The sequence below is a fragment of the Labrus bergylta genome, chromosome 16 (assembly GCF_963930695.1).
Source record: "Labrus bergylta chromosome 16, fLabBer1.1, whole genome shotgun sequence".
In the NCBI taxonomy this organism is placed as follows: domain Eukaryota; kingdom Metazoa; phylum Chordata; class Actinopteri; order Labriformes; family Labridae; genus Labrus; species Labrus bergylta.
In genome coordinates this window covers 23783294-23796936 of record NC_089210.1, presented here as the reverse complement: position 1 = coordinate 23796936, position 13643 = coordinate 23783294, and the positions used below count along the sequence as shown (strand labels likewise).

Genomic DNA, 13643 nt, shown 5'->3' with positions numbered 1-13643 from the left:
GACAAAAACCTCCTCACTGAACACTTCTGCTTTTTGTCACTGCACTTAACTTTGACCACAAAGAAGCCACAAAAGAAATTCAACACTATTAATATTACAATGCATACATTTCAATACACTATTATTCATCTTGTGTGATTTTTTCAATGTTGGTTAAATATTCTCTGGTAAAAGAATTATCATGTTGTGTCTCCTGTTCTTCGAGTCAGCTCTTGTCTCACACGTTCATCAACAGGTCCAGAACTGATGCACAAAAACAACATGTCTACATTCCCTGAGCAGATAGATTCAAAGGAACACTTGCTGTGTTTTTCTTAACTTCTCAAATGTGCTTCTCTTATCTGACAGACAAACTGTCTGTAACCTTGTCTGACCCCCCCACCCCCCCACCAGCTGACCTCACAAAGAAGATCTACATGAAACAGAAACACAAAGAAAAGAGTTTCAGTTGCATAATATACCTTGATTAAAATGTAATACCATTTAGTGAGCTTAGATTGAGTGTTAGGTGGGGGTTGTTTCTGTTTGTATAAATCCAATGAAGAAATCGTGAAACAGACTGGAGATTATAACACCGTTTAATCGGCCGAGGTCAGACAACTTCATCAAACAAGCACGCTTCCAAATCACTTGACTGACAAAGTGCTGACAAAGTAACAGTGTTCACAGTGCTGCTTATATTCTGTCAAAAAGGTGCAACCCACAAATTCCTTTCCATTTGGGTACATCACCATAAAACAATAAAGATGACATGACACTGATTTGTATACGTAACAACTGTAGACTCTCTATCTAGCAAACAGTTGCTGACAACATATGCTTGGCTCCTATCCAAACATAGATCTGCTACTACTTAGGTGCTTCGCTCATATAAGTTTACAGCTTCAGACACCTAAAGGTAGGAGTGTTAACAGGTGGTAGGCAGACTTGAATAATACATTTCACGAAGTTACAAGATTAATGAATTTCATGAAAATTCGTACTAACATTGAGCCTGAGCAGACTGATGAAAAGAACCAAACACCTTCTGAACATGTTGTTTTAAAGAGGTGTCATCTCTTCTTTTTACCCGTCCTGTCTGCTGTCTTATAAGATCAGGGGGAGTTTCAGTCCATCAACCTGACTGGAGTTTGTCCAGTATATCTATTTGAATAAAATATACTCTCCATCACATCCAGCTTACTGCTCAGTATAGACTGCAGCTTGTTGCATGTTGCACAGAGCCTAGACATCTACCAGTTCTCCTGACACAGGGTCTGCGTGAGTCAGGCTGGGACCACAGGATCACATACGAGGTTTCATTTGAAGTATTATAGTAGAGGAGCTCTGGAGCAGCAGACAGTTTGCTTTTTTTTGACCACCTTCACATGTGCTGCAGTCTTCAGTCACTGTCTGTCCAAAGAGAGGAATTGTGATACTGACATGTTCTCTCTGTATGTTCTGTCTAATTCACAGGCATACAATCACTGGGTTAGTGACAGTGTTTCACATTGATTAGGAAACAATTGATTTAATACACACAAACACACAGACATTCTCACCTTGTCATTGTGTGTGTTTGTGTGTTCTTTACTATGGTGTTGTATTTTCTGTAGCAGCAGCCTCTTCATTATGTCTTGTGTTCATGCAGAGAAGATTTTACACTTCACAGAATATGAGACACCAACACATGTAGAAAGTAAGTCGATAAACCACCTTTACAAGAATCTCTTTAAACATTTCTCTTGTTTGATTTGTTGTGTTTAAGAAAAGTAACCCTTTTTTGTACTCAACATACCATTTTATGAAAATGCACTTTACCTTTATCCATGAAGACAGATGGAAACTACTGGCAATGTAGAGTCACCAATTGACCTAATGAGCATGTCTGGACTGTGGGAGGAATCCAGAGTACCTGGAGAGAGCCCACGCCCAGAGAGGTGATGGACAAAGAGTCAAGAAGCAGATTAGAAATGGTCCCTCTGCTCCTCTACTGGTCTTCAGTGGAACAGTGGGACTTGTTGATGGTTTTCTCTGAAGTCTGGGAGCCCAAAGACACTCGACATGTGTAGACCTTGTCCATGTTCCAGTCTGACGTCTGGATGGACAGATAGCTGCTGATTTGGAAAGTCTGGTCTGGTTGCTGAACGGCCGTGCTGGTAGAGATCCCACTGCTCACTGGACTCCCAGCAGCAGACCAGCTCACATCTGCAAAAGGCACAGACTGAGTGGACAGACAGACCAGAGAGGCTTTGTTGGACTGGAGCTCAGCACTGGACGGAGGGAAGACTGTGAGGACAGGAGGAGAGAGGCTGGAGCCTGAAACACACACACACACACACACACACACACACACACACACACACACACACACACACAGGACATTGAACACATGAGTACAAGTGAAGTCATTCAATACAAAGTATGACAGAGACCATCAACTCATTAGTTTTGTTCACAGTTTGACAAACAGGCTGCAGTAAAGAATGTTGTCATCACATGTAAAAACATCATGAAATGATGATCAAAATGATGAGTCATTCATCAATCAGGATCATTTTTTATGACAGTAACAATATCATAAAGACACTTTGTGTGCCATGAAAAATACTTTGTGAAATATGAAACAACTGTCCTGAAATAACAATTCAATTCTTTTTTCTAACCAACTATCTAACACTTAGAAATGAGGAAATAATCCAGAGCATGTTTTTAATTTAAAAAACTAACTCATCAAAAACTTTAAACATTTGAAACACGAGAAGTTTAGAAGTTTGAATTCTTCATATCACATTGTAAGAAACATTTTAGAGATGATTCAACAAAGGTTTAGAAAGGATCAAACATGCCGTTTATATTTGGACATGAATTGTCACATTTTGTAATTTGATCTGAACTGTTCAACATTCCTCAAACATCAACATACTTCAGAATTGACAGAAACTATTTCATACAAATGTTGAAACCTTTTTGAAAGCTTTCCGTTTCATTCCAAGACATAGTCTGGTGTCAGAAAGAGAACTAAATATAAATGTGTGTTGTTCACACAAAAATATATCTGAACAATGAGTTAAATAACAAATGATGATTATTGATCAGTTTGAATAAGAATGATCAAATCTCTCTCATTTCATGATGAGTTTCAAAGTACTTACTCGTCACAAACAGCTTGGTGCCTTGTCCGAATACCACAGTGATTCAGTTTGTATACATGGCTGTACAAAAACCTCCTGACTCTCACTAATGAGGGGAGTGGAACTGAAACATCCTGTTGAGAGCAACTTTCACTGTCAACATGTCATTCTTTCATCAGTCTGCTCACATTACAACAACACTGATGGACTTTTATCAAACTCTTTTCACCCTGAAGAACACTTTGTTTAGTATCCTTTCTTGTTTTGTTCAAGTTTCTTCATGATTGTACCAAAAAGAAACCTTTATAACACGATGTAAATGTAAATAGAGTTCTATGAAGAGGTGGTCGTTGATAATGAATCAATTTTGTTGCTATGAAATTCATAACCTAGAAACAGAAGCTTTTCAAGTCTGAATTGTATGTTGGACAGGGCCTCTCTGTTTGGAGTTTGCTCCCGTGCATGCGTGGGCTCTCTCCAGGTACTCTGGATTCCTCCCACAGTCCAGACATGCTCGTTAGGTCAATTGGTGACTCTACATTGCCAGTAGTTTCCATCTGTCTTCATGGATAAAGGTAAAGTGCATTTTCATAAAATGGTATGTTGAGTACAAAAAAGGGTTACTTTTCTTAAACACAACAAATCAAACAAGAGAAATGTATAAAGAGATTCTTGTAAAGGTGGTTTATCGACTTACTTTCTACATGTGTTGGTGTCTCATATTCTGTGAAGTGTAAAATCTTCTCTGCATGAACACAAGACATAATGAAGAGGCTGCTGCTACAGAAAATACAACACCATAGTAAAGAACACACAAACACACACAATGACAAGGTGAGAATGTGTGTGTGTTTGTGTGTATTAAATCAATTGTTTCCTAATCAATGTGAAACACTGTCACTAACCCAGTGATTGTATGCCTGTGAATTAGACAGAACATACAGAGAGAACATGTCAGTATCACAATTCCTCTCTTTGGACAGACAGTGACTGAAGACTGCAGCACATGTGAAGGTGGAAGCAAACTGTCTGCTGCTCCAGAGCTCCTCTACTATAATACTTCAAATGAAACCTCGTATGTGATCCTGTGGTCCCAGCCTGACTCACACAGACCCTGTGTCAGGAGAACTGGTAGATGTCTAGGCTCTGTGCAACATGCAACAAGCTGCAGTCTATACTGAGCAGTAAGCTGGATGTGATGGAGAGTATATTTTATTCAAATAGATATACTGGACAAACTCCAGTCAGGTTGATGGACTGAAACTCCCCCTGATCTTATAAGACAGCAGACAGGACGGGTAAAAAGAAGAGATGACACCTCTTTAAAACAACATGTTCAGAAGGTGTTTGGTTCTTTTCATCAGTCTGCTCAGGCTCAATCTAAGATCACTAAATGGTATTACATTTTAATCAAGGCATATTATGCAACTGAAACTCTTTTCTTTGTGTTTCTGTTTCATGTAGATCTTCTCTGTGAGGTCAGCTGGTGTGTGGGGGGGGGGGCAGACAAGGTTACAGACAGTTTGTCTGTCAGATAAGAGAAGCACATTTGAGAAATTAAGAAAAACACAGCAAGTGTTCCTTTGAATCTATCTGCTCAGGGAATGTAGACATGTTGTGTTTGTGCATCAGTTCTGGACCTGTTGATGAACGTGTGAGACAAGAGCTGACTCAAAGAACAGGAGACACAACATGATAATTCTTTAACCAGAGAATATTTAACCAACATTGAAAAAATCACACAAGATGAATAATAGTGTATTGAAATGTATGCACTGTAATATTAATAGTGTTGAATTTCTTTTGTGGCTTCATTGTGGTCAACGTTAAGTGCAGTGACAAAAAGCAGAAGTGTTCAGTGAGGAGGTTTTTGTCACGGTGTAAATCACTGTGATACGTACTCATTGACAGAGCCGTCCCATGTGCTACAGTAATAAACTGCTGAGTCTCTCTCCTCCACAGTGCTGATGATCAAACGATAATCTGTTTGTGACTGATGAGTGGATGTGAACTTTGGAGAGGAGAAACCAGAGCCATACTCTGGAGAGCTCCAGCCGTGATAGTTGCTCAGAATAAACTGAGGAACTCCTCCTGGAATCTGTTTGTACCAACAAGCTCTTTGGCCAGTCACAGTTCCCAGGTTACAGTCCATGGTGGCTGTCTCTCCTCTCCTCAGAGTCACAACAGGAGGCTTCTGTGTCACCAGCGTCACAGCACTCACACCTGGAAACAACAAGATGACATGGAGTCAAGAGAAACACACAGACTGATGAATCCAACATGAGCTCAAAGCTGCAGTAAGTCAGCCTCCTTACATGTTAGAGCAGTGATGAGAGTGCACAGGGTCCCCAGCATGTTGTCAGTGTGTGCTGAGAATGGCCTTGGAACTTGGAAAGTGAGATCACTGCTGACAGATTAGAGGCTTTGGGGGATGAGGAGAGGAGGAGCTGGAGGAGCCATTTAATACAGCACAGAGACTGAGAGTGAGTGACAGGAGGAGGAGCTTTGATTCAATCTAACTGTTTTGGCTTTTTTTTTTCTGCCTCAATACAAAACTCAAATATATACAGTGTATTACTGCCAAGTTTACAATGAGAGTGAATCTGTATTGTCTCTTATAAATGTATATGTTCTTTAGTTAAAGGTAGTTTGCCAATATATCTCTGAATCACTTGTGACATGTTAACATGTGTGGCCTGTAAATATGTACAATATTAAAAACCCAAACTTTTGAATTATTATTATTAAAACATCAGCATGTTTCCAGTCAAGCATAAAGTAACAGAAAGGTCCTCAACCCCTAATTTACATGAGGTCAAATGAGGACACGAGGCTTGCAGGTGCATCCTGTAGATGAGAGAGGGAGATGTTACAGAATGATGACTCACTTCTGCTGAAGTCAAGACTTGCAAATTGTGTGTGTGTGTGTGTGTGTGTGTGTGTGTGTGTGTGTGTGTGTGTGTGTTTGTGTGTGTGTGTGTGTGTGTGCGTGTGTGTGTTTGTGTAGGTGTGTGTGTGTTTGTGTGTGTGTGTGTGTGTCTATAAGAATAATCCACTGCTCACTCTGTCTTCCTATTATTAATCAAGTGCTGCCCTCTAGTGTACTGTAGGCTATATTTCCCCATAGGGATTGTCAATAAGTTGTGCAGATTGACCACATAAAGACAGTGTTTGCTGAGGATGACGTGGGAAAAGTTATGGTGTATAATGTCTGTTTGTTCCTATTTGTCATGTTGTTTGGTAGCTAATCAGCTGTGTGACTTTCTCCATGACAACAGTTCATTTGAGGAGTTTCAATCAGGATTTAGGGTCCACCATAGCACTGACACTGCACAAGTTAAAGTTACAAATGATCTACTTCTAGCTTCAGACAGGGGACTTCTCTCTGCTCGTCTTGTAAGATCTTAGTGCTGCTTTTGACACTATTGACCATCAAATCCTACTACACAGACTAGAACATTTAGTTGGAATTACAGGGACTGCTTTAAGTTGGTTTGAATCCTACTTATCAGACCAATCTCAGTTTGTACATGTTAATGACAAGTCCTCTATGCACACCAAAGTTAGCCATAGAGTGCCAGAAGGTTCAGTGCTTGGACCAATTCTCTTTACATTATATATGTGAAATATTATGAGGAAACACTCCATACAGTTTCATTGGTATGCAGATGATACTCAGCTTTATGTATCAATGAAGCCTGATGGCACCAGTCAGTTATGCAAGCTAGAAACGTGCCTTAAGGACGTTAGGACCTGGATGACCAGACATTTTTTGCTACTTAACTCAGACAAGACTTAAGTTATTGTGCTAGGCCCTAAAAACCTCGGAGAGACTTTTTCTAGTCATGTGACTGTCCTTAATGACATCAGTCTGGCATCTAGCACCACTGTTAGGAATCTAGGAGTTCTATTAGATCAAGATATGTCCTTTACCTCTCACATCAGGCAAATTTCGAGAACAGCCTATTTTCACCTTGGTAATATATCCAAGATCAGGAATACCCTGTCGCAAAATGATGCAGAAAAACTAGTTCATGCATCTGTTACCTCCAGGTTGGATTATTGTAATTGTCTTTTGTCGGGGTGCTATGGTGGGCCTCTAAAGACTCTTCAACTAGTCCAGAACGCTGCAGCTCGTGTACTGACTAGAACTAGGAAAGGCGACCACATTACTCCTGTGTTGGCTTCTCTGCACTGGCTCCCTATAAAATCTAGAATAGAACTGAAGATCCTTCTTCTCACTTACAAAGCTCTAAATGGCCAGGTACCATCTTATCTTAAGGAGCTACTAGTGCACTGGTGGACTACTACTAATAATAATAATAATAATAATAAATTAGATTTATATAGTGCTTTTCTAAATACTCAAAGACGCTTTGACAGGAAACAACAACAAAAAAACTAAGCAAAAACTAAGAGAACAATACAAAATAGAAATAGTGTCAAGGGAAGAGGATGAGATTCATGTTTTTAGGGAGAGAGTTCCAGAGGGTGGGAGCTGCAATGGAGAAGGCCCTGTCCCCCCAGGACCGAAGGTTGGTCCTGCGGGGGGGGGACAGGAGGTTTGCGTCCACAGACCTGAGAGTGCGGGTGGGAGTGTGTCGGTGGAGGAGCTCAGACAGGTAGGGGGAGCCAGGTTGTGGAGGGCTTTGTAGGTGAGGATGAGGAGTTTGAAGTGGATACGCTGGGGGATGGGGAGCCAGTGGAGGTCATGAAGGACAGGGGTGATGTGATCTCGGGTGCGGGAGTGTGTGAGGAGACGAGCAGCGGAGTTTTGAATGTATTGAAGTTTCTTGATTGATTTGGATGGTGAACCATAGAGGAGACTGTTGCAATAGTCTAATCTGGAGGTGATGAATGCGTGGGTGAGGGTCTCGGCAGCTGAGAATAAGAGTGATGGGTGGAGGCGGGCGATGTTTCTGAGGTGGAAAAAGGCTGTTTTGGTGATTTGTTTAATGTGTTTGTCGTAGGAGAGGGTTTGGTCAAAGATGACACCAAGGTTACGGATGTGGGGGGAAGGGAGCACTGTGGAGCCATCGATGGTTAGGGAGAAGTTGTTGGTGGATTTGATAAGGGATTTGGGGCCGATGATAATGACTTCTGATTTGTTGCAGTTGAGTTTGAGAAAGTTAGTTTGAAGCCAGGATTTGATGCAGTCAGTGAGGATTGAGTGAGTGGCAGGAGTGATGGCTTTGGTGGCGATGTGGAGCTGGATGTCGTCGGCAAAACAGTGAAACTGGAGAACATGGCGACGGATGATGTGACCAAGGGGGAGCATGTACATGATGAAGAGGAGAGGACCTAGTACTGAACTTTGGGGAACACCTTGGGAGAAAGGAGCAGTGGGGGATTTGCAGTGGTTGATGCTGATGAACTGGTATCTGTCAGAGAGGTGTGATTTGAGCCAGGAGAGTGCAGTGCCGGTGATGTTGAATGTGGCGGGAGAGAAGGATGGAATGGTTGATGGTGTCAAAAGCTGCGCTTAGGTCCAGTAGGATGAGGATGTTGAGGTTTCCAGCATCAGAGGAGAGGAGAAGGTCGTTGGTGATCTTGAGGAGAGCTGTTTCGGTGCTGTGGTGGGAACGGAAACCAGATTGGAATGATTCTTAGAGGTCATTGGCAGAGAGGTGGATTTTGAGTTGTGAAGCAACAGCATGTTCCAGAAGTTTTGAGGGAAAGGGGAGGTTGGAGATGGGTCTGTAGTTGTTTGGGATGTCGGGATTGAGTCCAGGTTTTTTTTAAATGGGGGTGACAGCAGCAAGTTTGAGGGATAGTGGAACGGCCCCAGTGGAGAGGGAGGAGTTAACTGTTGAGATGATGAGTGGGGATAGGGTGGGAAGGCAGGCCTTGACAAGACTGGTGGGGATGGGGTCCAGAAGGCAGGTGGAGGTTTTCATTCCCGTGATGAGGTCAGAGAGCTCTGCAGGGGAGACAGGGGAGAACTGGGACAGTTGCTGAGAGGTTAAGGTGGGGGAAGGGAAAGAAGGCGGGACAGGTAAAAGAGGCGCCAGGTTGTTGTAGATGGTGTCTATTTTTGTTTGGAAGAATGACAGGAAGGAGGTGCATTTGTCTGCTGTGAAGGATTGGGAACCGTTGTCCAAAGGGTTGAGGAGTTTGTTGATGGTGGAGAATAGTGATTTGGGGCTCATGGAGCCAGACTATATGAGATGGGAGTAGTAGGTGGATTGGGCGTAGGAGAGGGCATCTTTGTATAGTTGGAGGTGATCTTTGTAGGCTTGAGCGTGTGCAGTGAGTCCGGTTTTGTTGCATAGTCTTTCCAGTTGACGGGCATGGGTTTTCATGTGACAGAGGTCAGAAGTGAACCAGGGAGCAGAATGGGTGAAGGAGATTGTTTTGGTTTTAATTGGTGCGAGCTGGTCAAGGCAGGAGGAGAGAGTGTGGATGTAGTAGTCGGTGAGGTCAAAGGGAGCGGTGAGGTCACAGGGAGGGAAGGCAGACATTTTGTCCATGAGGGTGTTTTGCCCTGAAAAAGGGTAAAATGAATAAATGGACTCAAGACACGATGCTTCCTCTGTCAGCGTCATGCAGAATGCAAAATTGATCTTTTTCAAAATGATCCACATAGTCACAATGGTGCTTTCTTTTAACATTTCTTTTCACAGGCAAATATGAAACATAACAGGTAAGTACAATAAAATAAAATTATCAACTGTGTTGAAAATACAAACAAAAATATCCTGTTTATCACTTTGCTTCATATTTCTTTCTTTAATTTCTCATTCTTCTGTTGAACAATTTCTTCCTAACAAAAAAATATATATGCTCACTGACACGATTAAACATGGATATTCTCAACCATGACTATTCTTATAAACACTTTCAGATTCTTAATAATCTTAATATGCACATACATCCAGACCTACACACACGCTCATGCCAACACTGACCTCGTGTGGTGACGTGTGCACGACATAGAACACGGAGCTAACCTAGCTTAGTGTCTCACTGAACTTTCATCAAATGTAAATACAACGTTTTAAACATCAACCTTTCTGTAAGTTCCTAACAATAAACACGAAAACATCCCTAGAAACATCCTTTGTAGATAAACACAGATATATATTATCTTTTTACCTGAAAAAGGGTAAAATGAATAAATGGACTCAAGACACGATGCTTCCTCTGTCAGCGTCATGCAGAATGAGGCATCGTGGCTGAGAGCTCCCCCTTCCGGCCTCGGCAGGCATAACTAATCAATCACATGCATTATCTCTTGATAGACATTACAGGTAGATGACAGATTCATAAATCTTGGCAGACATATCTGTCTATTTCAAAGATTTTTAACAAAAAAATAATCTTTAAAGTGTTATAAATCCTTCAGACTGAATCTGTTTTAACACTGATATCTTTTACAAATTATTAAACTTAAATGAACTTCTACAATTGTTTTATGACATTTTTTACAAGAATTCGCTGTTTTATGTCACTAAAATCATATTTATTTCTCCATGAATGTATTTATAACTTATGACTCAAATAAATTACACCTATCACAAGGGCAGATGATAGAGCGGAAGGAGAGACAGTGTTGAGTTTGCGGAAGTGGATTGAGCATTTTTGTTTTGGCAGGGGGGTGGGAATGTCAATGTTAATGTTAATAGCTAGGTGGTTGGAGATGGTAAGATCCATGCCTGAGAGGTTATTTATGGAGAGACAAGTGGAACAGACTAGATCCAGGATGTGACTGTGGTTGTGGGTGGGGAAGTTGACATGTTGAGTTAAATTGAAGCAGTTCAGTATTTCGATGAATTCAGTGGTTATTGTTGAATTTGTGGAGTCTAAGTGTATGTTAAAATCACCATCTGGTTTTGCATGGTGTTAATGTCCAGGGGAGCTCGAGGCAGGGCTCATAGACAGGGAGAGCGTGTCTGCTTGTTGTTGTGATGATGACGTAGTGGAGGTGTGTCAGTCCGCTCAGCTGACCAGAGTGATGGGATGGAGTAGCCATGCTGGCTAGACCAGGAGTAAACAAACTTGAGCCGGGAGCTTCTGTGGATGTATCTGGGTCGTCGTAGTAGTCCAAAGGTTTTAATGGCGGCGCTGCATGCAGGAGTGGAGTTATTGTTGCTACTACCAGAGGATCCGGTAGTCGGTAGTGGGGGGCCGAAGGTCTGAAGCCGGCGTTGACAGGTGCCGACGACAGGTAGGCTATGTGAACGCTCAAAAGAAGCTATAAAGTGAAATTTAACCTTTAGGATTAAACTGAGGTTAAATCATAAGACACAAGAGACGGAGGGATAGGTCAAAGTAATACAGCAATAATCAAGAGTAGTCGACACTTAGGCTTAGCTGGAGAAGAGGTGAACAAACACGCCAGCGTCCTCTCCGTCCAGCGACAGAATGACTATTAGTTCTTCAAGAACATTACGGTCCCAGAATGTGGGCCTGCTAGTGGTACCTACAGTCTCTAAGTGTACTATGGGAGGTAAAGCCTTCAGTTATCAGGCTCCTCTCCTCTGGAATCATCTTCCAGCCGGGGTCCGGGAGGCAGACACATTCTGTATTTTTAAGAATAGACTTAAAACTTTGCTTTTTGATAAATCTTATAGTTAGGGCTAGTGCTGGTGTAGACCAGCTCCTAGTTATGCTGCTATAGGCTTAGACTACCAGGGGAACTGGCACCTTGAGCTCCTCTCTCTCTCTCTCTCTCTCTCTCTCTCTCTCTCTCTCTCTCTCTCGCTCTCTCTCTCTCTCTCTCGCTCTCTCTCTCTCTCTCTCTCTCGCTCTCTCTCTCTGTGTGCATATACAGTACATCATATTACTGCATGTATCTATCTGTAAATCTCAGTCACTAACCATCTACTTTCCTGGGAGCTCTTGAGCTCTCTTAGGCTCCTCAAAATCGTTGGTTGACGGTCTTTGGAATATAGCAATAAGTAAGGTCTTTTACCTGCTTTTTATAAAGTGTCTCGAGATAACACTTGTTATGAGTTGACGATATACAAATAAAAATTGATTGATTGATTGATATCTCACTTTCGTCACACTTCTCATGAAATGTTCTCTCTCTAAGAAATCATCTTCTGTTATTATATTGACTCTTGAGATTGTAAACACATCATTCCTGTGATTCTGTGACATGTTTCCAACATCATGAAGTTTGTCTCTTCTTCTTCTTCTTCTCTTTCTAAAGTCAACTTTGACACACTTTTCTGTTTCCAGACAAACATTTGGCCTGAGGCTGAAGGATGAATCAAACAGAATCAGGATTTCATCAGTCTAATCAAACAATGTGAAATCTCTTCTCTGAGCTATAAACTGGCTCATGGTCTCTGCAATGGGTATCAAATAATGAACAGTATGATATTAACACAAATAGCCTATAGTTATCTCCTGTTTCATCTGATTGAACTTCCCTAAACGTTGGACTCACAAATATAGCAAGGTGAACTTTATTTCTAAATTAAATTTGTAGTTGTTACAGTTCAAATTATTTTGATAACTTTATGAATTTAAAGAAAACAATCATACGAAGGTCCCTTAATGTCCAGCTGAGAGGTGAGCAGGGTTGGAGTGTGTTTTTTTTTTTACATCAAAGTGGTCTATCAAGAATACACTGAGGACACTGGTTGGTAGTTGCAGGGGGCTTTAGTTAATGTGTCAGAGAGTCAAAAAGCAGAAGTGTTCAGTGAGGAGGTTTTTGTCACGGTGTAAATCACTGTGATACGTACTCTTTGACAGAGTCGTCCCATATCTGACAGTAATAAACTGCTGAGTCTCTCTCCTCCACAGTGCTGATGATCAAACGATAATCTGATTGTGACTGATGAGTGGATGTGAACTTTGGAGAGGAGAACCCAGAGCCATAGCTTGGAGAGCTGCTGTGATAGTTCCAGAGAATAAACTGAGGAACTCCTCCTGGAATCTGTTTGTACCAATAAGCATAACTGTTAGTCACAGTCCCCAGGTTACAGTCCATGGTGGCTGTCTCTCCTCTCCTCAGAGTCACAACAGGAGGCTTCTGTGTCACCAGCGTCACAGCACTCACACCTGGAAACAACAAGATGACATGGAGTCAAGAGAAACACACAGACTGATGAATCCAACATGAGCTCAAAGCTGCAGTAAGTCAGCCTCCTTACATGTTAGAGCAGTGATGAGAGTGCACAGGGTCCCCAGCATGTTGTCAGTGTGTGCTGTAAACGTCCCTTACTGTCCAGCTGAGAGGTGAGCAGGGTTGGAGTGTGAGGAGAAGAGACACTGAAGCTTATAAAGACACTGAGGAGAGGAGGAGAGGGGGAGGAAGAGGAGGAGGAGGAGGAGGGAGAGGAGGAGGAGGAGTTTACACACTCAGCACTGTTTTCATTCATTAATAACAGACAGGATTTATGTCTGTTTGTTCCTGTTTGTCATGTTGTTGACTTTACTAAAGACGTTTGCTGATGTCCTGATTGTGTCATTTAATTTGGATTCATAGTTAATATTAAAAAAAATGTTTTATTCTCTGTGACCTTAAATGTTAAATTTGACTTTTTCTTGTTTTTTTTTTATTTCATTAAGTAACAC

General features: G+C 41.7%; 1 protein-coding gene across 1 annotated transcript; it reads right to left on the bottom strand.

Annotated features, from left to right (window-relative positions):
* Positions 1-560: 560 nt before the first annotated feature.
* Positions 561-13331, bottom strand: LOC109993789 (immunoglobulin lambda-1 light chain-like). Its single transcript, XM_020646876.3, has 4 exons — positions 13220-13331; positions 12805-13127; positions 3135-3168; positions 561-2298 (listed from the first exon to the last, which is right to left on the bottom strand). Exons 1-4 carry the CDS (start codon positions 13257-13259, stop codon positions 1970-1972), a joined length of 726 nt encoding a protein of 241 aa, XP_020502532.1. The 5' UTR covers positions 13260-13331; the 3' UTR covers positions 561-1969.
* Between the last annotated feature and the right edge of the window lie 312 nt (positions 13332-13643).

What these genes read in the sequence shown, in the direction of transcription:
- LOC109993789 (XM_020646876.3), bottom strand. Translation starts at nt 13,259, where the DNA reads ATGCTGGGGACCCTGTGCACTCTCATCACTGCTCTAACAT. An exon ending in ACGACTCTGTCAAAGAGTAC is followed by an intron (nt 3,169 to 12,804) that starts GTATCACAGTGA and finishes TGAATCACTGTG; the next exon opens with GTATTCGGACAAGGCACCAA. An exon ending in CACCAAGCTGTTTGTGACGA is followed by an intron (nt 2,299 to 3,134) that starts GTAAGTACTTTG and finishes TGTGTGTTTCAG; the next exon opens with GCTCCAGCCTCTCTCCTCCT.